At 46.9% G+C, this 26134-nt stretch overlaps 1 protein-coding gene across 5 annotated transcripts in view; it reads left to right on the plus strand.

The window, feature by feature from the left end:
* The first annotated feature begins 1070 nt into the window (after nucleotides 1–1070).
* The window catches only part of CLEC16A (C-type lectin domain containing 16A), a 239611-nt gene continuing 214547 nt past the window's right edge, over nucleotides 1071–26134 (plus strand). For 2 of the 5 annotated variants that reach the window (XM_073015174.1, XM_073015175.1), the window contains exons 1-4: nucleotides 1071–1345; nucleotides 13869–13997; nucleotides 18513–18646; nucleotides 25322–25470. In XM_073015174.1, the coding sequence (XP_072871275.1) occupies nucleotides 1266–1345; nucleotides 13869–13997; nucleotides 18513–18646; nucleotides 25322–25470 (492 nt within the window). In that variant the 5' untranslated portion in view covers nucleotides 1071–1265. Of the gene's footprint in view, nucleotides 1346–13868; nucleotides 13998–18512; nucleotides 18647–25321; nucleotides 25471–26134 lie in introns of those variants that run through there. The other 3 variants (XM_007985728.3, XM_037989855.2, XM_073015176.1) reach the window with 2 other exon arrangements.

Raw genomic sequence — 26134 nt, forward strand, 5'->3', positions numbered from 1 at the left:
ATTGCTGCTTGCAGGTTTTTCCAACACACACACTTAATCGAAGTGGAAAAAGAAAAAGGTTATCAGGACAAATAAGGCTGTTACCTATTTAGTGTCATTTTGGTTTATAAAGGGAATGAAAAATAAGGGTGCGGGCATGGATATGAACCCTGGTTTTGCCACTTATTAACGGCATGATCTTGGGTAAGTCAACCTCTCTGTGACTCAGTTTCCGTGATGATAAAATAGGTTTGATAACAGTACCCAACTCATAGGATGGTTGTGAAAATTAAATACCTTAATATGTAAAGCCCTTAGGACAGTGGCTTTGCATAGTATACACCATCCAATACTGTCAGGCCTCTGAGCCCAAGCCAAGCCATCGCATCCCCTGTGGCTTGCACGTATACGCCCAGATGGCCTGAAGTAACTGAAGAATCACAAAAGAAGTGCAAATGCCCTGCCTCTCCTTAACCGATGACATTCCACCACAAAAGAAGTGAAAATGGCAGGTCCTTGCCTTAAGCGATGATAGGATCTTGTGAAATTCCTTCTCCTGGCTCATCCTGGTTCAAAAAGCTCCCCCACTAAGCACCTTGTGACCCCTACTCCTGCTCGCCAGAGAACAACCCCCCTTTGACTGTAATTTTCCTTTACCTATCCAAATCCTAAAAAAAGGCCCCACCCTTATCTCCCTTCGCTAACTCTCTTTTCGGACTCAGCCCGCCTGCACCCAGGTGATTAAAAAAGCTTTATTGCTCACACACGGCCTGTTTGGTGGTCTCTTCACACGGACGCGCATGACAAATACTATTCTTATTCTTATTATAAACCTAATAATTGTTACTATGTGGTGACTTTCCTTGACCCACCTTCGCCGATTCCCTCTACGGTACTGCGCCTAAAGCTTCCAATTCCCGCCCACCGGGGTGATTCTCCGGGTCGCTCCTCCTCCCGCCCCGCCTTTTCTGGATGGCCTTAGGCCCGCGGTTGCGCGATGCACGCAGGACCTTGTAGTCCCTTCGCGGAGTCCTGTCGCCGAAGGCCTCGTGGATGAACTGTATTTCCCAGCACCCCACGCGGCGGCGGCCGTAAAGCGCGGCGGTCGAACGGCCGGTTCCGGCTGAATGTCAGTGCTGGGCTGTGGGCCGGGAAGGAAGGCGGCTGGTGGTTCCTCCACCACCTCCGCCGCCGCATCCTCCGCTTGTGCTGCCGCCGCGGGCGCTGGGCCGCTCGGCTGGTCGGGCATGAGACCGTGAGACGAGAGACGGGTCGGGGCCGCCGACATGTTTGGCCGCTCGCGGAGCTGGGTGGGCGGGGGCCATGGCAAGTCTGGCCGCAACATCCACTCCTTGGATCACCTCAAGTGAGTGTGGGGGGCGTAGCGGGAGGCCGCGGGGTTGGACAGGGGGACGGGGGCTCCGAGTTCCGGGTCCGGGCTCTAGGAGGCGTGAGAGCGGCGGCGGCGAAGGGCGCCCGGGGAAGCCCGTATGGTGGTTAAGAGCGAGGGCTCAGGAGTCAGGGCGCCTGGGATCGAACCCTGACCCCGTCGCTCTTGGCTGTGTGACCTTGGACGAGTCGCTTAGTTTCTGAGTCTCAGTATCCCCACCTGTAAAGCGAGAGAATGCGATTTCAGTTTATGGACACAGACTTTGTTCTTGACGGTGTCCACCAAGTTTCCTGGCGGGGTGCTTCTTAAGCTGAACAGCTTAGGGGTCAATGGTCTGGGTCCTGGAGTCGGGCAGATCTGGGTCCGAATCTATCTATGTGAATTTAGGCCTCAGGTTCCCCACTTGTAAAATGGGTAGAGTGACAGCACCTGCTTCCTGCCGTTGTGTTGAGGGTTGGTTGGATAAGAGAATGAACGTTAAGCTCACAACAAGTACAATTGCTCAATAAACGGCATTAATTATTATAAAAGAACAGATTCTTTTCCGAGGGGAGTCTAAGCTGGAGGCATGCACGCTGAGAACCAGGATTTTGGGGCGAGTGGGGAGGATGATGAAAAATAGAGACCTTTGAGAAGGGAATGACTCTACAGCTCTGGGGGAGAACAAATGGCAAATAGGGTCTTGGGACCAGGAGTGCACAGAAATTAAGAGGCTGGCTTTGCAGCCACACCTGCATTCAAATCCTGACACCACCACTTACTGGCTGTGTGACCTTGGGCAAATTACTTCACCTCTCTGAGCCTCCAGATCCCCATCTGCAGATGGCCAGTAGTGGTAGCTGTGTTTATTATCAGCTCATCAAGGCCTTCCCAGACCACCCTAGCTAACATGCTCCCCCCATCCCAATTCCTATCCATCACATGTTTCTTTCTCTTGCTTTCATTGAGTGCTTCTCCACTCTCTGCAATTATTCTGTATTTTTAATTTATACTTACTTTCTGTCTCCTATTAAACTGGCACTTCAGAGACTGCTTGGTTTGCTCACAGTTGTATTCCCAGCATCTAGTACTGCTCTCTGGCTACTTAAGGAGTAGAAAAATGCATGGTTGAATTGGGGAGAGGTGAAGAGCATGCAGGCCAAGACCCGGGATTTGGGGGCAGGTGTGGAGGATGATGAAAGATAGAGATCTCTGTGAAGGGGAAGGCTTTCGGGAGGGAAATGGTGGGGATGCTGAAGAGGGGAGTAGACAAGCCTTCAGTGTCAAGAAATAGGCAGGTTTCCAGAGGGAGATCCTGAGACTTCTAATTGGAAAGGAGGAGGATAGGGTTAGGGAAATGGTGGGAAGTAGTGGAAGGGAGACGGGGCTGTGGAAAGGATTGGTAGGAGGGAATTAGATAGGGACTTCTCATGTGTCCCCCGGAGTGGGGTAGGGGTAGTGGCAGGGCCGCAGTTCTCAGCTGTGACCTTTCTAGCATGGAGCAGTAAAACGTTTGTGAGTCTTGAAGAGTGGGGAGCAGGAGGGTTCAGTATGTGATGAGGGGCACTTTTAGAGCAGGAGGTGGTGAGAGAAGACAAGGGGAGGAAAGAGGCCCAGAACAAGGATGGGGTGGGTAGGGAGGCAGGGATCTTAGATGGGAGGGCAGCTGGCCGGGAAAGGGAGTGGTTGAAGGATTTCAGGAATTTATCGAGTGGGCGGAGGTGGCTGAGGAGGGGAGTGGAGTTGTCCAGAGGAGGTTGGGCTTCCTGCCAGCATCCAGGTACCTGCAGGCTCTCCCCTAACTCTGCTTAACTCTAGCCCTTTGAAATTACCTTAATTTATTAATATATCGAATGCGTTATTCTGTACCAGGTACTTGCTAAGGACTTCCTGTGTGTTTTTTCCATTTGTCCTCACAAGTCTGTGAGTTACAGGAACCATTATTGTTTCTGTTTTACAGAAGTGGAAACTAAGGTTCAAGGGGCTTCAGTGACTTGCCCCAAGGTGTCAGCAGCTGAAGGGTGGCAGAGGCAGGATTTGACTCCCGAGCTTGTGCTCATTATACTGTCTTTCTGAGTAAAACTTCCCGATAAGTCTGTTTGAGGACACTTTTGACTTGGCCGAGTCTCATCGCCAATGGGGCATCTTTGCCAGCCAGCAGAGAATGGTAAACGGTCTCTGGTTCCTTTGCAGTATCCTGGGAACTGCCTGGGTTCATTGTTTAGATCACATGTCTATCGGATGCTTCTTTGGAAACCCGAGTTGCCTGCCCTGAATCGGGCAGATCAGCTTAATCCATATTACAACTGCAAGAACCTGAGGTTTTTGTATTGGTGAGGGGGTTAGAAGATCCCCCAGTGACTTGGAAAAGAGTGCTGTAAACAGCCAGTGCCCACCCAGGGGCTTGTGCCACTCTGCATTTGGCTCTGTTAGTAAACATCTTGGGTCTTGGGTACAGAACAGCTCATTCCCTGAGGAAGTTTGCAGGCTGGTGGGGGAGACAGCCGTAGAGCCAGTGACTGTACAGTGTGACAAGTGCTGGGATCACCATGGGCCCAGGGTTCTATGGGAACCCTTCTTGGGAGCTTTCTGGAGGAGGCAACACCAGCGCGGGTTCTCCAAGAACGAGCTGAAGCCACCACGGTGGGCAGCAGGTGCGGGAGGCGGAACACTGTGACCAGGACCCTGGGGGTTTTGTGGCATGTCCAGGTGGGGGCTGATAGCTGTGGGAAACAAGGCTGGAAGGAGAAAGGGGCTTGGGATTTATCTGACACTTCGGGTGACCAAGCGTCCTGGTTTGCCTGGGCTGAGGGGTTTCCCAGGATATGGGACTTTCAGTGCTAAAACTGGGAAAGTCCCAGACAAACTAGTATAAACTGGTCACCCTATCAGTGACATGTGACAGTTCCTAATACACTCTTGCCTTGACCTGGGCGGTATGGATGGAGAGGAAAAGTTTAAGATAGTTGAAAGAATTTATTTATTTATTTAAACACACAAGGCATCTGGAAACCCTCCTCCTTTTTTTTTTCTTTTTTTTTTTGGAGATGAAATCTCACTCTGTCACCCAGGCTGGAGTGGAGTACAGTGGCGCGATCTCGGCTCACTGCAAGCTCCGACTCCTGAGTTCATGCCATTCTCCTGCCTCAGCCTCCTGGGTAGCTGGGACTATAGGTGCCCGCCACCACACCCGGCTAATTTTTTGTATTTTTAGTAGAGACGGGGTTTCACTGTGTTAGCCGGGATGGTCTTGATCTCCGGGCCTTGTGATCTGCCCGCCTCCGCCTCCCAAAGTGCTGGGATTACAGGTGTGAGCCACTGCGCCTGGCCTAGACTTTACTTTTTTAGAACAGTTTGAGATTTACAGAAAGTTTGAGAAGATAACACAGAGAGCTGGAAACTGTTTCTAGCTTCATCGTTCTTTGTAATGCTCCCATCTTGCAAACTGGAAAGGAATTTTCCTGTTAGGGTTTTACTTTTGCTAAGTGGTAGAAGACTTCATACCTGTGGTCTCTGTCTACTGAACTGAGTTAGTGATTTAGCTCAGGTAGATTGAAGTAGTCAAGAGGTTGTTTGCTACACGCCATGGGTGGTTTGTTGTCCAGATTAGTGGCAAGGCTGTGTGTGACATGGACTGACAAATGTCCGCCACCAAGCAGAAGCCTGAGTGATGGAATCATTTGATTGCTACTGAAGCATCATCTTTACCAGGGACTGCAAGTCTACAGCTGGTAGAACTTGGTTGTTTTTGTGTTGTGGCCTTATTCTGGTCCCCTTTGTGTGGGGGTCGAGATTTTTGGTTCCAAGTGACAGAAACCCAGCTAGAATTGCTTTAAGCCCCAAATGGATTGAATAGTTCCCGTCACTGAATGGTCTGTCCTGGCGAAACCATGGCTGAATCCAGGTGTTTGGAGCCATCAGAAATCAGCCTCTTTCCACCTCTCAGCTTTACCTTTTTCCTGTGGGTGTCGTTTTCAGGCAGGCTGCAGGCTTACATGGTATCAGCTTAGCACTCCTGGGGGAAAACAGAGCTTCTTTTCTTAATATTGCCAGCAGAAGTCCAGAATTGAGTATCTCTGGACCAACGAGGTCTCATGCCATCCCTGAGCTGTCACTCTGGCCAAAGGTATAGAGGGGCTGTGATTGGCCATTCCTCACTCATATTCCCTTCCCTGGAGCAAGAGTGGGATGAGCTCCACTCAAGCTAGTGGAAGAGAATGAGAGAAAAGGGTGGTTCCCTATGGGAGAATCAGGGGATACTGCCCAAACAAGGCAGGGAATGGATCCATGGCAGTTGACAGATGCACACCTACTCTTGGTGTATTCAAGTTTTGGCTAAGGTGGCACTGACAGTGTTAGAGAGCTTGGGGTACAATATTGCCGTGTTGATTTTCTTTTCTTTTTTTTTTTTTTTTGTGAGACGGAGTCTCGCTCTGTCGGCCAGGCTCGAGTGCAGTGGCGCGATCTCGGCTCACTGCAAGCTCTGCCTCCTGGTTCATGCCATTCTCCTGCCTCAGCCTCCTGAGTAGCTGGGACTACAGGCGCCCACCACCACGCCTGGCTAATTTTTTTGTATTTTTAGTAGAGTCGAGGTTTCACCATGTTAGCCAGGATGGTCTCGATTTCCTGACCTCGGGATCCACCCACCTCAGCCTCCCAAAGTGCTGGGATTACAGGCGTGAGCCACCACGCCTGGCCTTTGATTTTCTTAAAATATCATCTTCACTACGTCACACATTATGGGTCCTAGGCACCCACTGTGTCATGTCTAAGTTCTTCCAGGCCTTCAGGGTCCTCCAGACTCTGTTCCCACTATCTAGTTTGGGAGCACAGGGAGCCAGGAACACCCAGCACAGGCAGATGCTGTTTAAATGGAGACCTACGAGGTGAGTGGTTGTTACCAGGCAGTGGGGTGTCAAGCGAAAGGAAGGATGTTTGAGGCAGAGGAAAAGGCAGTTGCGAAAGCCTGGTGGGGCAAGGGGAGCAGCGCACGTTGGCAGAACTGAGGTGGTTCAGCAGGGGAGTGTTCGTTGGGCGAAGAGGTGAGGACCCAAGCTCATAGCCATACTTGGGAGAGTCTCCAGAGGCCAGTTCCCTTGGGGCCTTGTAAATCACCTTAAGGAATTCAGGCTACGAGTGAGAACAGGAGGGAACCACTGAAGGTTTTTTAACCACAGAAAGGCTGTGGTCTGGCTGAAGCTAGCAGAGTGAATTGGAGGGGGGCAGACTGGAGGTGAGCGTCCACGTGGTGGGGGTGGGGTGGGGCGCTGCTGCTGTTCCCTGGTGAGTTACAGTAGCAGCTGCTGTCATCCAGGCGTATCTCCCATTGGTGGTCCACTCACACACACACCTCGCTTGCCCACTTGAGCTCCTCTGCTCTTTTCTTCCTGCTCATCCAAATCCCTAGCTCTATCCCGAAAATGCCAGTTCTTCCCTAAAAATTGCTCTGGTGACTTTAGCCAACAAAAGTTTTGCTGTCTTCTCTAACTTCTCTTGTGCCTGCTCACACTGTCCCACACAGTTAACACATTATTATATACTTCTCATCGCCAAAGAGCGGCTCGGCTGTTAGCTTTACATTTTTAAAACTTTCATCCCAGCCTTGAGTTAGGCCCTCAGGAAGCTGGCTGGGGTTCAGACCTTGTCTTCCTTTGTTACATATCTTTTTGTTATTTTCTCCAAATTTGAACATAAGCATCATGAAAGCCTATATGGCTTGTTCAGCTGGGTACTGTGGGATGCCAGCACAGGACCTGGCAGATAGTAAACAATCAACAAATATTTGTCACAGGATGAATGAGAGGCAGACCTCTGTTTTCAGAAAAGGCCAGTCTTTTTCCCAACAACTGCTTGTTCTTCCCAGTTTTGGTCACAGCACCTGTGCCAGAGCCGTGACTTTCTCTAGGGCTAAAAGCCCTGACTACACCCTACATATCCCCGGCCCAGCCTCACTCGCTGGCCCTGTTTGACATCTTTGGGGGATGATTCACCAGGGGAAGCACCGCCTGTGAACACCTTCTCTCATCCTCCAGCCTGATTCCACCCTGCCTGAAGCTTCTCCTCATCCTGCTGGCGAGAAGGCTGAACTCTGACCAGATGGTGGTTTTCAGGGCACAGTGAGACACACTGGGGAACGTCTGCAGTGCCTCTGCCCAAGTGCTGGAAAGGCCAGACAGACACAGGCTCTGTGTCCCCCATCCCTGTACCACACCTGAGACATTGTTATTTGGAGCTGTGTGGACATTGGGGGGTAAATTTCTAACCCCCAGACCTCCCATCATTCTGCTTATCCTTTCTCACGCCCCAGCTTGCAAATATACATTTCAAAATCTTGAAAGAGGAGCATCCTAATAATACCATATTATGGTGCAAGGCATAACACTTGCAGAAAATGCTGTCACTGAAATGAACTTGGACTTAGTATTTCTGTCTCTGCAATGGACTGAATTCCTAGTTTTTGAAGGGGATGGGGCTTTATTAACTGCAGTGGTTTAACTTGTGAAATCAGTGACTCTCTTGAGAAAGCAGAGGCTCTTGAGGCAGGATTTGTTTACGTCCATCATCCTTGGTGATGCACCTCGAGTGTGTTGGTTGCAGTTTCTCTTCTCCAGGCATTTCAAACTCTGAAGCTCATCTGTCGGTGGAGAGTTAGCTAACGGGCAAAGCTCAGATATTGAGACTACATCTGCAGAGCTCCTGTTGGGAATATGAGAATGCTGGCTCTTTTCCAGACAAATGGGAGTAAGAGGACTTTATAAGGACTTTCTGTAAGATCTGATAATATTTTCATGCTTTTTGGTTTATCTATTTGGTGTTTTTTAAATTTATTTTCTTTTTTGTTTTGTTTTGTATGTTAGGCATTCATAACCTCATGTAAATTCTTGGCTAATATAATTGTTGCTTACTTCATTGTTTGCATTTTTGTAGTCCTAGAAGGGTTATAATCATGGGGTCTGGGGTTCAGCCTGCCTAGTTCTAACCTAGGCACCTCCTGTGCTGCACCAGGGCCCTGGGCAGGTGCCTCAGCTCCCAGAGCATCATCCCCAAAGGGTCGATTGTTTCCGGGATTAAACGAAGCGCTCAGAGACTGGCAGTAATATTAAACCAAGGACTCAGAGACTGGCAGTAATAGGAAGCTTCCACTGTTTTACTGAGGTAGATACATAGTTTGAGAAAAAATATTGTCATTGTAACAGTGGTTATCCTTGTAAGAGAAACATTTTAATTTGCTGCCATTAAGTAGCAAGGTAATTCTTCTGTCTTTTGAAACTTTTCTGAGATAAGGACACAGGTTTGCACACAAAGATGATCATAGCAACATTGTTATCACTCAAACAATTAGGAATCTTAATGCCCTTGGAAAGAGTTGCTACTGTGCTTGTCCTTTCAATGGCATACTGTATAGCCATTACAGATATTTGCAAACAGTTGTCAATAACCGAAAAAAGTGCCTTTGTTTTAGCTGAGGTGTGAAAAAAGATTGGCATGGAAATGGATAATGCAACATGACCTCAACTATGTCAATATCCATAGTAAAGAAAAAGACCCAAGGAAAGAGATGGCAACTCCAGCAGCAGAGTCATCTCTAGGCGCCATGGTTGTCCTTTCTCTTTCATTGTTGTCAAAGTTTCTGACCTGTCTAAAGTGAATGTTACGTTTAGAATCAGGTTATTAAAATGGGCCAGATGGGCTGGCTCACGCCTGTAATTCCAGCACTTTGGGAAGCCGAGGTAGGCAGATCACTTGAGGTCTGGAGTTCAAGATCAGCCTGGCCAACATGGCTAAACCCCATCTCTACTAAAAGTAGTTGGGCGTGGTGGCCTGCGCCTATAATCCCAGCTACCTGGGAAGCTGAGGCAAGAGAATCGCTTGAACCTAGGACGTGGAGGCTGCAGTGAGCCAAGATCATGCCACTGCACTCTAGCCTGGTGACAGAGAGAGACTCCATCTCAAAAAATAACAACAACAAAAAGTTATTAAAATGTTTATCTCTCTGAGGTGGTTGAATTACCTGATCTTCCAAAACCCTGGAATTTAAATCTTAATCCATTCAGCCTTTTCCCCTATTACATTCAAGCAAATGTATATTGAGAATCTCTTCCTCAAACATTGTGTAAAACGGTGTGCTAGGGCATTATGGGACAGAAAGACGAGCAAGGTAAAGGTGTGACCCCCATTGAGCTTCAGAGCTTGAAATCTAGTGGGTATTTCCATATACCAGCAAAAGACATTTAGAAAATGAATTATTTCAAACAATATCATTTACAATAGCATTAAAAAAATATCAACTACCTGGGAACAAATCTACCAAAAGATCTGCAAGACTCCTGTCAAGTAAGTGTGGAAAGAAATGCTGTAAATATCAGAATGTTACCCTCTTGTAAATATGTCAGTTCTCTCCAAATTTAGCCATAGATGTAGGGCAAGTCTAAGGAAATTTTAGCAGGTATTTTTGTGGAAATGAAGAAGGTGATTTTTAAATGTATATGGAAATTAAAAGGTCCAAGAATAGCCAATATAATATTGAAAAACAGAAAGAAAGAAGTTGGAGGACTTAATTACCACATGGCAAGATTTACTGTAAAACTGCAGTAATCAGACAGTGTGGTCTTGATACGAGGATAGACAAATAGATCAATGATACTGGAGTATCCAGAACGAGACCCACACAGGTGGTCACCTGATTAATGACAGTAGTGGCGCTGGAGTGCACTGGAGAAATGAGGGCCTTTTCTGTAAATAGTGCTGAGTCAAGTAGATTTCCATATAGAAAAAATTAATTTTGGCCAATACCTCATATCATACACAGAAATCAGTTCTAGATGTACTCTTCCAGATGTGAAGAGCAAAACAGTAACTTTGTTAGAAGAAAACAGCATTTCCCTATAACCTTGGAGTAGGTAAGAACCTCTTAAGCTTGATACAAGAAACACCATCCAAGGAAAAGATTGATAAATTGAACTACATTAAAATTAAGAACCTCTGCTCATCCAAAGACCAGTATAAAGGGAGCGAAAAGGTAAGCCACCATCAGAGAAAGTATTTGCAGTATGTATCTCCAGTAAAGGATTTGTGGTCAGAGTATATAAAGAATCCCACCAAACAAGCAAGAAAAAGCCACACAGCCTCATTTTAAAAATAGGCAAAAGACTTGCACAGGCATCTCACAAAAGAAGATATTTAAACACTCCATAAACATATATGAACGGGCACCGAGCTTCGTTAGTGTGGGAAAGCCCCCATGCAGCATCACCACATACCCAGCAGATGGCGCCACCGACCAGGGCAAAGAACGCCAAATATTGAGCGGCCAAGAAACAAACGGAATTCTTAGACCCTGCTTCCGGGCCACAGGGCTGTGGGCGAGCTACTGAACGTCCCCAAACCTCACTTGCTGGCTTGGCCTGTGCAGTGGCAACAGTGTGCACATCTTCAGGTTACTGTGAGTCTCTAGGTCACATGAAGCCCTCGCAGAGAACCAGGCACGTGAGGGTTCTTAGAATCTTCTTTTCAGGGCTTACTGCCCTGCCCTCTCTGCCTGTAAGGGCCTTCTGGTAGTTACTAGGACTTTTTCCTGAAGAAATTATTTAATGAGGGCAACAATAACAATAACTAGCACTTGTATCATACATAGTAACTGCCAGGTTAGTTATCTGTTATCTCCCAACACCACCAAAATAGGTAAAGTATTTAGGTACCACTGCTGTTTACATTTTACAGGTGAGATAACTGAGGTGCACAGAGAAAAAGTAACTTGCTCAGGATCACCCAGCTAATAAGTGATGGAGGTGTGCTCAGACCCAGGCATTCCAGTGTCTGTGATTAACCCATATGTTCTAATTATACCAGTGTTTGTAATTAACCATATACTCTAGTGCCTCTCAGGAAATACCAGACTTTCTCTACTTCCTGACCTCTTCACCATAGCTCTGCACTGTCTCTTGCCATGTGTGGCATTTGGAACCCTGGCTATGTTCAGTCGTGTATGCTTTCATCTAAGTTATGTTCGCAAAGACCATCCCCTGCCCCATTCAGCATTTATTGAACATCTGCTGTGTATCAGATGTTTGGAGTACATTGTGGTCACCAAGAGGAATAAGGTGATGGTGATGACCTTGAGGAACTCAGGTCTAGTAAGGGAGGCAGATCTTTGCAAATGAGGGTGGGCTGTGCAGTAGCAAATATGTGTGGGTACAGAGGTGCCAGTGAGGAGGGAACAAATAAATCCACCTGGGAGGGGGCATAGGGAAAGTTTTACCAAGAGAAGTCCGAGCTGGGTTTTGAAATATAAGTAAGAGTTTGCTGGTTGACAAGGACAGCAAGGGCATTCTAAGCAGAAAGTCCCATCAGTTGAAGTCATGTGGTCCTAAAGAATTTAAAATTTCCTCGCCTTGTTGGGGATCTTCAGAGCACACCCACTCACCTAAGCCACCACCTTCCTTTGACCAGGAGTATGATGTGTGATGCTAATAGATGTGCACAGAAGAGAGGAGGGAGAATCTGCCCTTCCCCCACATTGCCAACAATGCATTGTCACTGGCAGGGTGTCGGGCACATGGGGGCCTGCGTGGGGACTGTCACTGGTGGCCACAGCTGGAGTGGTATGGTGACTGTCAAACTTCAGTGGGATTGGGGCCCTGCACCAAAAGTCCAATTCAGTGGGTCTGGGACAACTTACAAAGATGATTCTGATGTAAGATCGCCTGGGAACTGCAATTTGGAAAACTCTGCTCTTTGAAATTCTTGGGGAAGATGCCCTTGAGGTAACATGAAGATGTAGATTTGGGAGCGGGTCCTCCAACGATTCATCCCAGGGTGGTTCAAGTGCTGTTTGATTTACCTAATTACAGAGGGAAACTGGGCCTGTGCCGCCACCTGCATCCTTGTTGGTAGATTTGGGTACAAATGGTTGAGGATTTGTGTTTTTTTGAGGGTTCTTCTAATTACTGCATATTAAAAATTACATGCAATTTCTAATTAATAAAAGCTTGATTATACTAGGTCTTTAAAGCATAACAGTAACAGTATGAATAAATAAACCCTAGCGTCTTTAAATAGCAGATTGTTCTTTATTGTTTCATCTTCAAGCTGCTTCCTCTTTATCTCTTACCCATTTTTAGAGATTGTAAATGGGACAGTCCTATCTAGCCCTTTCCTTCCTTGCTCTCACCAGACCCCCAGCCCTGTAAACTGAAGTTGGCCATCAAAGAAATCAGGAGGGGAGGGGACTTTTCCTGAGTTGCTTCTTCTTGGGGTCTGCTTTTCCTTCTCAAGCCTTAGGTCCCTTGACAGGTGAAGTTACCTGGGGCCGTGGGGCCTAGAGAAGCCGCCTTAAAAGCTGTACCTGGTGGCACTCCCGGGGCATCCAGCCAGACTTCTAGTCCTTGCACTGCTCAGGACTGGCCTCGGTGATTCTTTTGGTCTTTCCCACCAGTAAAGAGGCTGTGAGGACTGGATGGTGTCTACCTGTCTCTGCTCCAGCACCTGGCATTCAGGCGTGTTTGGGTAGATAAAGTACAGCACCATAGCCTCTCCAGCCCGTTTGTTTGTTTGTTTGTTTGTTTAGTCTCGCTCTGTCACCCAGGCGGAGTGCAATGGTGCGATCTTGGCTCACTGCAACCTCCACCTCCCAGGTTCAAGCAGTTCTCCCTGCCTCAGCTTCTGGAGTAGCTGGGATTACAGACTTCTGTCACCACGTCCAGCTAATTTTTGTGTTTTTAGTAGAGATGGGGTTTCACCATGTTGGCCAGGCTGGTCTTGAACTCCTGACCTCATGTGATCCACCCGCCTCAGCCTCCCAAAGTGCTGGGATTACAGGCATGAGCCACTGCTCCCAGCCAGTCCATTTAACTCAGTGAATTTAACAGTCTGTTCTCAGCAGATAAGACCATTGTCCTTGGCCTGCAACCCACCCAGATCATTTGAGCCATAAGTTCTGATGGGCACACTGCACTTGAGAGGGACTGCGAGCATTCCAAAGGGAATTGCATGTGAATTTTGTCCCAGTAACTGCTGTGGGACCCAGCCTTCCTAAGCTGTGGCTCCATCTCTCTAAACCTCATTAGCCTGGCTGCAGGTCCCGTGTTAGGCATCCAGCCTGAGCTGTATGTCCCCACTTGCTCTGAAGGCATCAACATCATGGGGAGCATGTGAAATAGTGACTACTTGCTCTTCCCTCAGTCCTGCTGAATCTGAATCTCCCAGGGGGCCCCAGGAGCCCCCACTTGATTCAGTTCTCCAGGTGATTCTCTTGCACACTGCAGTTTGAGAATAGCTGACTTCAAGGGTTTGACGATTTTCTCGTCTCAGTCTGGGTGGGTGTGTCCTTGGTTTAACCCTTCAAAGCTTTGTCTGCTATTTTTCTTGGGTTGTGAGTTACATCTAATCTGAATGGGAAATTGCATTACCCAAACCTGAGAAAGCATTGCTGTATTGTCTCCAAAATATTGCTAGTGGTCATTGAACTTGGCTTGCATTTCAGTGGGTAACCTTTCATTTCCTTTTCTCTCATTTCTCTCAGGTATCTCTACCACGTTTTGACCAAAAACACCACAGTCACAGAACAGAACCGGAACCTGCTAGTGGAGACCATCCGCTCCATCACCGAGATCCTGATCTGGGGAGATCAAAATGACAGTTCTGTATTTGAGTAAGGGTTTCTAATGATGGCTGTTTTTTTAATTATTCTTCTTTGAATGTTTTTCTAAATGTATACCATGAGTCATTCCGGATGATGTCAGGATTTGACGCTAATTTGATCTTGCCCAGATATCTATCTCTGTCTAGCTTTAAAAAAAAGTGCCCTTGAAACACTATAGAAATGCAAGCCAAAAATGGGGAAGTTATGGAAATGAGTGGCTCTAGAAAACCTGAAAATGTCATGGGTAATTTTCCTCCAGGTTGTGTCTGATTATTTTCCCAAAGGAAGGAGAACATGTCTGGTGGTTAGATTTGACATGAACAGAAGGCCCGTGCCCTGGGGGAGTCACAGTTACCATGTTTACTGATGACCAGGCACAGGGCTGAGCTCCTGATGAGACCATCCAGCTAAGTTTCCCACCCACCCCGTGGTAGAGGCCCAGTTGGTGTCCCCTTTTTTGCTCAAGGTCACATAGCTGATAAGCGGTGGAAAGGCAACACACACCCAGAATCTGTGAGGGGTTCCCCCAACTCTCCTACTTCCTAGGTGAGCCATCCTCATCCAGGCTCTTCATCTCCCTAAGCCTCAGTTTCTTTACCTTTAAAGGAGAGAGAAAAAGTTCTCTTTGTCCAGTGCCTGGTACAGGAATAAATGATAGCAGATGATAAAGCCAGATATGCCTCACTGGACAGTTAAAAAGCAAGGGCTGCCAGGCTCAGTGGCTCATCCCTGTAATTCCAGTGCTTTGGGAGGCTGAGGCAGGAGGATCGCTTGAGCCCAGGAGTTCAAGACCAGCCTGGACAACATAGGGAGACCCTGTCTATGTATAATTTAAAAATTAGTCATGCATGGTTGTGTGTGCCTCTGGTCCCAGCTACTCATAAGGTTGAGGTGGGAGGATTGCCTGAGCTCAGGAGGTCCAGGCTGCAGTGAGCCATGATCTTGCCACTGCACTCCAGCCTGGGTGATAGAGTGAGACCACGTCTCCAAAAAAAAAAAAAAAAAAGCAAGGGCTGTTAACTGTGAACTACCTCCCTAATAGATCTGCCTTGATGTCTTAGTGCAGAAGGATTTGTGACTGGGTTATGACAACCACCAAACACGGGTGTGTGTGTGTGTGTGTGTGTGTGTGTGTGTATTATAAATATCGAGGCCACTTTTAAAACTCATTTTTGGAAAGTAAAGGTGTTCTATTTTTAACCTGACTTCTCGTTAGATATCCTAGTAAGAAGGATATTACCCTTTCATAGATTCAGACACAATTAGGCAGCACTGAGCAAGTTCCTGAATATAGGTTCAAGATAGGTTTATATTTGCATCAGTAAGGTTATCCAATAAAGCTACTTGTGGAGATGCAAACTCTTGAAAATGCAAACCTGTAAACACTGGCTGTGATCTCCAAAGCAAAACATGTAATGAAGTTGTGTTTATACACGAAACTAGCTTCCTTTAAGGATACATGGGGAATTTTGTTTTGTTTTTTGAGATGGAGTCTTGCTGTGTTGTCCAGGCTGGAGTGCAGTGGCGCCATCCCGGCTCACTGCAACCACTGCCTCCCAGGTTCAAGCGATTCTCCTGCCTCAGCCTCCTGAGTAGTTGGGATTACAGGCATCCACCACCATGTGGGGCTAATTTTTATATTTTTAGTAGAGACGGTGTTTTGCCATGTTGGCCAGGCTGGTCTCAAACTCCTGACCTCGGGTGATCAGCCCACCTTGGGCTCCCAAAGTGCTGGGATTACAGGCTTGAGCCACCATGCCCAGCCGGATTTTTTTTTTTTTTTTTTTAATATCTTGTTGGAAATGAGAAAGACCTTTGGGTTAAAGATTAGAAACTGTGCCCCTGCTTGACTGGAATGGACTTATTTTTTTTTTTAGAGACAGGGTCTTGCTCTGTTGCCCGGACTGGTCTCAAACTCCTGGGCTTGAACGATTCTCCCTCCTGAGCCTCCCAGTGTGCTGGGATTACAGGCGTGAGCTACTGCACCCTGCCTAGAATGGACTTTCTTAGTCCATCTGTCATCTTAGAACAGCTGCTGAGCTCTTGGAGTCCCCATGATTCTTAAACAGCTATCCAACAAAGTCCCTAAGAAAATTTTGTTTTTATTGCATTTTAAAATTTTGGAGTAATTTTAGATTTATAAAAAAGTTGCAAAGATAGTACAGAAAGTTCCTGTTGTAAATGTCTTACATTACGAGGGTGCACTGGGCAAAACTAAGAAACTGACCTTGGTACAGTATTATTGAGTCAACTTCAGCCCCCATTTGGATTTTGCCAGCTTTTCATTAATATCCTCTTTCTGTCCTGGGGTCCCATCCATGTTCCTACAGTACATTTGGTTGTCGTATCTCCCCAGTCTGCTCTGTTCCGTGACTCTTTTTTAGTCTTCTGTTGTTTTTATGACCCTGAAAGTTTTGAGAAATGCTGGCCAGGTCTCCTGTGGAATGTCCCCCAATCTGGGTTTGGGGGAAATCATGTTTTTCTCATGATTAAACTGGGGGTTAAGGGGAAGTAAGCTGTAGGGGTAAAGTGCCCCTCTCATGCCATTATCGCAGGGCACTCACAATGTCCACATGACATCCTGGTGATGTTACCTTTATCACCTGGTTAAGGTGCTGTCTGCCAGGTTTCTCTACTATAAAACTACTCTTTTCTCCTTTCCCCACACTGTTCTTTAGAAGAGGGTCACCAAGTCTACCCGACCTTTTCATGATGAGGGGGTGGGGGTTAAGTTCTACCTTCTAGAAGGGGGCAGTATCTACATATATTATTTGAAATTCTTCTGCATGGAAGGTTCATCTCTTCTCTCTCATTTATTTATGCTGTCATTTGCTTATATTAATATGGACTCATGGATATTTGTTTATACTTTGGGCTATAATTCAGTGTAATTCAATATGTTGTCATTTTGTTGCTCAAGTTGTTTCGGCTTTGGCTATTAGGAGCTCTTTCAGGCTGGTTATTGTGTCCCCTTGATATGCTCTGTTCCTTTTGATTTTTGAGCACTTATTACTTCCTGGTACTATAAGATGCTCCAATCCTACAATCACCCTTTTTTTCCAATGAGTTGCCCACTCCCCTATGGAGTTTTTAAAAATCTGTGTTCATGGATTTTATGCTAGACCTACTGAGTCAATCCCTGGGGCAAGATCTAGGTACAGGCATTTTAACAAGCTCCCAAGTTGGTCACAGTGCGGCAGTGAGTTTGCTGGTGACCCTTAGGAGTCACTGATATATGCAACTTGAACCGAAGGTAGATAAAATAGGCCACATGACAGAAATACTCTGGAGGTCAACATGAATGGCATTTACAGGCAGATGGGCCTCCGAGTTGGAGAAGATTGTAAGGGTCTTTTTTAGGCCATTTAAATTTATTCATTTACCTGTTCATAGATTCAGACAGAATCAGGCAGCACTGAGTAAGTTCCAGGCCCATGACCTCACCACTGTGGAGATGCCAGACAAGGACAGAGAGGCACCCACAACTGAGTCAACCCGCAGGCACACCTCATTTCTTCCAAGTGTCCCAGATGCAAGATTAATCTGGTGTTACCTTGAGTACAGAGAATACATAACTAGAAACATCATTCTCTTCCTTTAAAGAAAGGCATTGGATGGTCTGTTTCCTTTTCAAGACTAAAAGAGCCAACGTGTACCCCCAGAAGCCAGTGCCACTAGGCTGTGGACAGACAAGTATCCTTTCCACATGGAGAAAGGCAGAAACAGACTTGGGGATGGGTTAGTAGGGTTTCTCCGCCACATCAGTACCTGTGTATTTCTTTTTGGTTATTTTCCCCTAGAACTTGACAATTTGGGAACTGCAGTACATTTGTTCGTCACATCTCCCCAGCCTCTTCTGTTCCGTGACTCTTTTTTAGTCTTCTGTTGTTTTTACAATCCTCAAAGTTTTGAGAAATGCTGGCCAGGTCTCCTGTGGAATGTCCCCCAATCTGAGTTTGTCTCATGGTTTTCTCATGATTAAACTGGTGGTTAAGGGGAAGAAAGCTGTAGGGGTAAAGATTTTGGGGAACTTTTTTTTTTTTTTTTTTGCCTCTGTCACCCAGGCTGGCGTGCAATGGCCTGATCATAGCTCACTGCAGGCTTGAACTCCTGGGCTCAAGCATCCTCCCACCTCAACCTGCTGAGTAGCCGGGGCTTCAGGCATGCAGCACCACCTAATTTTTTTTTTTTTTTTCTTTTCTGTAGAGGCAGGGATCTGGTTATTTTGCCCAGGCTGGGTCTTGAACTGGCCTCAAGGGATTCTCCTGCTTCACCCTCCCAAAGTACTGGGATTACAGGCATGAGCCCCTGTGCCCAGCGCTAAAATTCATTTAATACTCAGAATTATCTTATTCCTTTGCTGTGAATTCCAGCTATGGCAGGTGACAATGGGTGGCATGATCTGTGCAGATATCTTGGGGTAGAGGGGTGAATCTAATACTTGTGTTGTGAATGAAACCAGATAATAATTTCCGTTTCCACACGTGGAAGCAAACCATTGACGCTTTTCCATTCTCTCCCCAGCTTCTTCCTGGAGAAGAATATGTTTGTTTTCTTCTTGAACATCTTGCGGCAAAAGTCAGGCCGTTATGTGTGCGTTCAGCTGCTGCAGACCTTGAACATCCTCTTTGAGAATATCAGTCACGAGACCTCACTTTGTAAGGACATTCCTTGGTATTTGCCTCTGTACTGCTGGGCATCTAGCAGGGTGAAGTTTAGCATGGTTTTCTCTGTGCTTACTGAGTATATTAGTCTACTCGGGCTATCCTAACAAAGTACCATAGACTGAATGGGTTAAACAATAGAGATTTGTTTTCTCACTGTTCTGGAGGATAGAAGTCCAAGATTGCCCAGGCATGGTGTCTCATCCCTGTAACCCCAGCATCTTAGGAGGCCAAGGTGGGCAGATCACTTGAGCTCAGGAGTTTGAGAACAGCCTGGACAACAAGGTGAAACCCCATCTCTACAAAAAACCATAAAAATTAGCTAGTCGTGGTGGTGTGCGCCTGTAGTCCCAGCTACTCAGGAGGCTGAGGCAGGGAGATTGCTTAAGTCAAGGAAATGGAGGCTGCAGTGAGCCGTGATTGTGCTACTGCACTCCAGCCTGGGTGACAGAGCAGGACCTTGTCTCCAACCAAAAATAGTTCAAGATCAGGTTGCCATCAGGGTCGGTTTCTGGTGAGGGCTCTCTTCCTGGCTTGCAGACGGCCACCCTCTTGCTGTACGTGGCCTTTCATCTTTGTGCGAGTGCAGAGAGATTGAGAGAGTGCTAGCTTGTGTCTCTTCCTCCTTCTATGGGGACACCGGTCCTATTGGATGAGAGCCCCACCCTTATGACCTCATTAACCTTAATTACCTCTCCAAAGGCCCTGTCATCAAATACAGTCACAATGGGCGTTAGAGCTTCAACGCAGGAACCTGAGGGGGACACAGTTCAGTCCCTAACCCTGTGTTTGTTTCTGTGTGGTGGGTACTATGAGAGGGTTCCCCTCTGCTGATGGTGCTGGGGGTGTTTGCACTTCTTCTTTATAACTTGCTGTTAAAGAGTTTGGGTCACTAAATCGTCAGCCAACGGAATAAGCACTGGAAGAAGCAGGACAAGGAACCTCGGCCACAGGGCAGGCAAGGGTGTGGGCATTGGTACCAACCCTCCTGCTTCAGTCCCTCCACCCAGCTAGTGAGTGTGTGACTCTGAACTTCTTACCTGCCTTCACTAAGCCTCAGTTTCTTCATCCATAACAACCACCCCGAGAGGCAGGTGCTGTCAGTGCTTTCATTTTAACACCCAGGCACCAGCTGTAGCAAAGCCAGAAGAGAGAAGGGGTTTCATCCCAGGTGATTAGCTCAGTGGTCTTCAGTGAGGGGACATCTGGCATCATCTAAAAACATTCTTGGGGGTGCTGCTGACGTCTAGTGGATAGAAGGTGGGGATGCTGCTATACATTAAGGACAGGCCCACCGCAACAGGGAATTACCCAGCCCAAATTGTACCCAGTGCCGAGGCTGATAAACCCTGGTTTGGTTCCTAATCCTCCATGCTAGACTGCTAGCTTTGTTATTCCAAGGTGACTTCACCAAGCCCTGGCCCTGCCCGCCAGAAGTGGGGGGGAAGTGGCCAAATGTCTGTATCAGAGGCAGGCTCTCAGTCCCCAGGACAGGTCTGAAAAAAGTCTGCAGTGGGCAGAAAGAGGTAGATAGAGATGGTGGCATTCCTCTGGTCAAGAGGGAGAGGAGAAAGGGCTGCTGAGTGATGGTTCTTGCAGCTGCCGCTAGGTGGTGCTGCTGCCTCAGAGACGCCTTATGCTTCCCAGTGACCGCAGGTTGACAAATGTGGGCCGCTCCTGTCTCCCTAAATGGTTTCCCTTGTTACCAGTGCCTGTTTCACTGGGTATGAAATGACTGCGGTTTCTGAAAGCTCTGAGGGGAAGATCCAGCTCAGTGGCACAGCTCCTGGACTCAGACTAAACCAGGTCCCAGGCCCAGTTCTGCCCCACACTTGCTCCCTGCACGTGCCTGGACAGTGAAGGCTCTGAGCTGCTGTTTGTGCATCTGTCAAGAGGAGAGCACAGTGGCTGCGGCATAGAGTGGCTGGGCGTGAGCGTGAGAGCAGGTGTTCAGAGCGAGGCACAGGGTCTGGCAGATAGGACATGGCCATGGATCGATTTTATCCTTTAAGGCAACATCACCCTCAGTGTCCCTGCCCTGGGAAGCGTCTCGAAGCCCAGTTAGGCACAGGGTGACTGGATTGAGATGGGGGTGAGGCAATCAAAACTTATGGCTTTTAGAGGCTTTCTCTGAATTTTATGGCTTTTAAAAATTATATATATTTAATGTGTACAACTTGATTTAATATATACACACAAAAAATATGTGTACATTGTGAAATAATCACTGCAATCAAGTGAATTAACTACCCATCACCTCACATTTGTGTGGGGAGGGTATGTGCATGCACATTGTGTGATGAAAATATGTCAGATCTGCCCTGTTAGCAGATTTCACGTCTGTAACGCAATAGGATGAAGTGTAGTCACTGTACTGTACGCGAGAGCTCCGGAACTTACTCATCGTGCAAGGTACCCTTTGATCAGTGTCTCCCCATTTCCCTCCTCCCCAGTCCCTGGTAACCACCCTTTGACTCTCTGCTTCTATGAATTTGACTGTCTTAGATTCTCCCTGTAAGTGAGATCATGCAGTATGTGTGGCTCTTCTTGTCCTGGCACCAAAAAGGGTACCCTGCTGTGGGAAACCCAGGTAGATGCCCCTGGCTTTATAGCCCCTTCACCACAGTGCTTTTATAAGCCCTTCAAAAAGGGTAGACATCATTGCACGTTGACAGAACTTGGATTTGTAAGGGGTGAAGAGGATAGACCTTTGCTTTTATTTTTATTTTCTAACCACAGAAGAAAAAATGTCCTCATTGTTAAACAACGAAAAGCCAAATGTTAGAAAAATATAAAGTCAAGTTTCTGTAGAATTTCAACCTAACAATTCATTGTGCACCAGCCATTCTGCTGTTTGCTTTGCTTTTTCCTAGCCACCCAGTGTATCTTAGATCTCATTGTCCCATTCTGTAACCCTGCCTGGTTTGGCTTAGGAGTGGCAGCTTGTTGTGCCATAATCTATTTAACCTGACCATGGGCGTTTAGGTGGTTTCCAGCTTTTCACTATTACAAGCAGCCATTTCACAAATGCACCTGTTGCCTGCTGGGGTTAGTGACCTAAGTGACAGAGTCCCGAGAGACTGAGATTACGTACAGGCTCCCGGGTTTATTAGAAAAGGATACCACAGAAAGTCAGCCACACAGTGAGGGGGTAGTAGAAAAATCCCAGCCTGATAATAGAGGCGCCTCCAACTGTCCTATGGTGGCCCCCCACCACCCACAGAGTCATCTCTTGGAGGCCCTGGAAAAGTCCCTGCTGGGGAGTGGAGGGAGCCTGTGGCTGTCCCAGCTCCAGGGTGCAGCTAAGAGACTCAGTTGTACATCTGAAGCTCCCAGTATGGCGTCTGTGCTGCTGGTGGTCTGGAAGCCACTAACCAGTCACAGCAGGGCTCAGTAAGACACCCCAACAGCTCCTTATCCTGCCAGCCCGTTACCCCTCCTTCCTTCTCCCCCAGCAAGAGCCAGAATGATACAGAAAGAAAAATAAGTGCTCTGGATATCAGAATCACCTGGGCGACATGTTACCCATGTTAGACTCCAGGTGGATAAATAAACTGTGGACTATTCAGAGAATATAATACTCTATAGCAAAAAGGAAAAGAAAAAGGAAAAGAAAAAAAGGAGTGGACTGCTACCATCGCATACACAGCAACCTGGAAAGCCCTCAAATGTGGTAATAAGCGAAAGGAGCCAGACATAGAAAGTGTGTGTACTGTCTGCTTCTAGTAGATGAGGTTCATGGACAGGCAAAATGAGTCTAATGTGCTAGAAGCAGAATAAGGGTTGCTTTGGGGTAGCAGGTACTGACTGGGCAGGGGCGTGAGGAAGCCTTCTGGAGAGCTGGAAATGTCAGATGTGGGATCTGGATGGTGCTTACACCGTGTGTATATGTAAAAATTTATCATGCTGGATACTTAGAGTTTGTGAGGTATATCTATGTATGTAAAACACATATGTTTACATACATACATCTATGTATGTAAAACACATATGTTTTACATGTGTTGTATCAGTCCATTGAGAAATATGTTTTACATACATAGATATACTCAAGGCTCGGTAATTTATAAGGGAAAGAGGTTTAATTGACTTACAATTCAGCATTGCTGGGGAGGCCTCAGGAAACTTACAATCATGGCAGAAGGGGAAGCAGACACATCCTTCTTCACATGGCAGCAGCAAGGAGAAGAATGAGTGCTCAGCAAAGGGGAAAGCCCCTTATAAAACCATCACATCTCGTGAAAAGTCACTCTCACGAGAACAGGATGGGGGACACCACCCCCATGATTCAGTTGTCTCCACCTGGTTCCTCTCACAACATGTGGGGATTATGGGAACTATAATTCAAGATGAGACTTAGTTGGGGACACAGCCACACCATATAGTACATGTACATGTATGTATATTTCCACATATGTCAAACTGTCCACTTAGGATTTGTGATGTATATAACCGCATCTTAAAAAACATTAAGATTCCTAAGATTCTGCCCTAGACCCGTTGACTCCTTGCTTGGAGGGATCCCCAAGCACTGCCTCAGGAGTTGTTATGCTCAGGAGATTTTGAAAACCGCTCTTCTGAGACTACAGACCGCACAGCCTGTCTGCCATGCCTGCTCGGAGTGCACAGTGGCTTTTCTGAATGCAGTGGCTTTCCTGGAGAACTGGCTGCCAAGGAGGACCACGCCACGGGTCCACACTGTGGCTTCCGTCACGATCCCGGGCTCCCAGATTCCTCTTTGTGGTGGTTTTGATGATTCCCAACAGACCGTTGAGTAATACTTTGATTGACCTCAGTTAGGTACCTCAACGGCTCCAGATAACTTAATGGTTTATTTCCTCTTTGCCCAAGAGCAACTGTGTTCAGTCTCGGAATATGGTAGAGATTTTCTTTGTTTGTTTTGTTTTTAGAGACAGGTCTCACCCTGTCGCCTAGGCTAGACTCCAGTGATACGATCATGGTTCACTGCAGCCTTGAACTTCTGGGCTCAAGCTGGGACTACAGGTGCACACCATCACACCTGGCTAAAACTGAGATTTTGAATCTCCAAATAACAGTAATAAGAAGAATAATGGCCGTTAACGTTATTGAGTGCTTGCACTGTGGCCCATACTGTCCGTCCATACAGCCAATGAATCAGTGATTACTACTACTGCTGTCCTGAGTGCTTCCTGTGCATTTTCTCCATTCATCCTTACCACAACTTCATGAGGAAGTTTTGACTTCATGGAACTGGGGCGTGGGGAGGGTGAGTAGTTTGCCCAAGGTCACAACACAGCTAGGAAGTGGCAGGGGTGACATGTGGACACAAGCAGGCCAGTCCAAGACCATGATTGAACCCAGAGCCTCCCAAACATGAGCACGTGTGGGGAGCTGTGCACACTTCTTACATGCAGAGTGCTGGGCCCACCCCTGGAGATTCTGACTCCGTGGTGCAGGGCCAGGGCCCAATATCCTGCAGGTCTGACAAGCTCCAGGGTTGCTGTGCTGCCCATCTGAGGACAAGACTCTGAGTAGCAAGGCTCCAAACCATGCCCCCAGCAGGTGTCAATCGTGTTCTGCCTTTAGCTGTCCTGGGGGCCGGGCAGGTGAGCTGGTGCAACGCTCACACAACAGCAGCCTGAAGGATAGGCAATGGGACAGCAGTGCCTGCCTTGCAGGTGGCTGGCAAGAACACAGAGGGAAATATGCCTGGCAAGGGCCCAACACCAAGATATCGAACTGTAGGCCATAGGCTGCAGCTGACTGATAGACGTGTTTTTTGCTGGCCAGCACAGCCTTAAAAGCTAGTTTATTCAGTGGCGAACATGTCAGGATCAGGAGATGCAGTGTTGGAATCTGGTTTTGCCTCTCTTCACAGTTGAAAGCACTCACCATACTGGCCTGCATTTCTGCAGGGCCAGGGGCTGGGAGCTGGGGAGTGGGGATTGCTCTTCAGTTGACCCCAGTGCCCTTGGGCCCTCATCACCCAGTTTTCATTATTGGGCCCCCTAATGCATGACAAACTCTGACATCAGACCTAAGTTTGAATCCCTTCTCTGTGACTGTCTCTGTGCACGGGTAAGTTAACGTCTCTGAGATGTTTTCGCTCATCTGCAAAATGGGAAGAATGAGCAGGATCATGTGATGGTTGATGGTCATGCAAAGCACTCAGCCCAGTGGCCAGCATATAGTAGGGATTCAGCAGAAAGTGACCTTTATGAAATCATGTTGCTATATAAGGAGGAAGAAAACCCTAGTGTGGCCTGTTGTGGCATTCAGAGTTGATGTGATTTGTGATGGCAGAAGTGGGCAGCTTTTTACCCTCGTCCATGGGTGGTTTGTGAAAATGCCCACACACCAGCTAATCTCCCCCTACTCCCAGCTCTTTGTTGAACTTTGCCATCAATGAAAAGAAAATGTTGGAGTGTTTTTTTTTTTTTTATTTGGTGTGGGAGGGCGGGGAAGGGCTGTTCTCTGGTGATGCCTTTGAACTTCCTGGTGACTATGCATCAAAGATGATCTCTTTGCTGGTTAAAAGTTAAGCTCTTCCCAGTTAGTGTGTTTAATCCCAGCAACCCAGAGGCTTACCTAATTCAAGTACATTAATGTGGTCATCTGCTTGTTACCTGGCTTATCTTTTCTCCAGTGAGAGTTAACCTGTTTTGTTTGTTTGTTTTTTCCCTCTAGATTATTTGCTGTCAAATAACTATGTAAATTCTATCATCGTTCATAAATTTGACTTTTCTGATGAGGAGATTATGGCCTATTATATATCGTTCCTGAAAACGCTTTCGTTAAAACTCAACAACCACACTGTCCATTTCTTTTATAATGAGGTAAGTAATTGCCAGAGGGGCACATGTGGGTGTAAAGCTAAACTAGTTATGGCAGCACCTTAGATCTGGATGATCTTGTGTCTGTTCACAAAGCTCTTATATGCTTATTAGGATTTTCACGGCAACACTTTTGACTTTGGCATGCTTAAAAAATTTTTTTTAATTAAATAAGTTACCTTTCTATTAAAAAAAATTTAATTCTTTGTAGAGACAGGGTCTTATTATGTTTCCCAGGTTGGTCTTGAACTCCGGGGCACAAGCAATCCTCCTACCTTGGCCTCCCAAAGTGTTAGGATTACAGGCATGAGCCATAGCACCTGGCCAGCCTTTCCATTTTTAATGTAAAATTCTGTTTGTTCTGAGAGCTTTATACTTGGCAGAGAGGAGACATGCCCAGATGTTGTCTTGGGGAAGTGTTGCCCTTTGGGAAAAACAGAAATTCCAGTCAGGAATGGCTTTGTCACTTCCCTGCTGTGTCACCTTCAGGAAGTCCCAGTCCCTTTCTGAACCTCAGTTTCCTCATCTGAGAAATGAGGATAAGAATCTATATCTTGTAGGGTTATTAGGGGTTGAATTAAATGAGATGATGTCTTCAAAGTGCCTAGTGTGTACGTAGCTCCCTACAATCATAGACGTTGCTATTCTTGATAAGATAATGTCCCTG

Source organism: Chlorocebus sabaeus, chromosome 5 (assembly GCF_047675955.1).
Source record: "Chlorocebus sabaeus isolate Y175 chromosome 5, mChlSab1.0.hap1, whole genome shotgun sequence".
NCBI classification, from domain to species: Eukaryota; Metazoa; Chordata; class Mammalia; order Primates; family Cercopithecidae; genus Chlorocebus; species Chlorocebus sabaeus.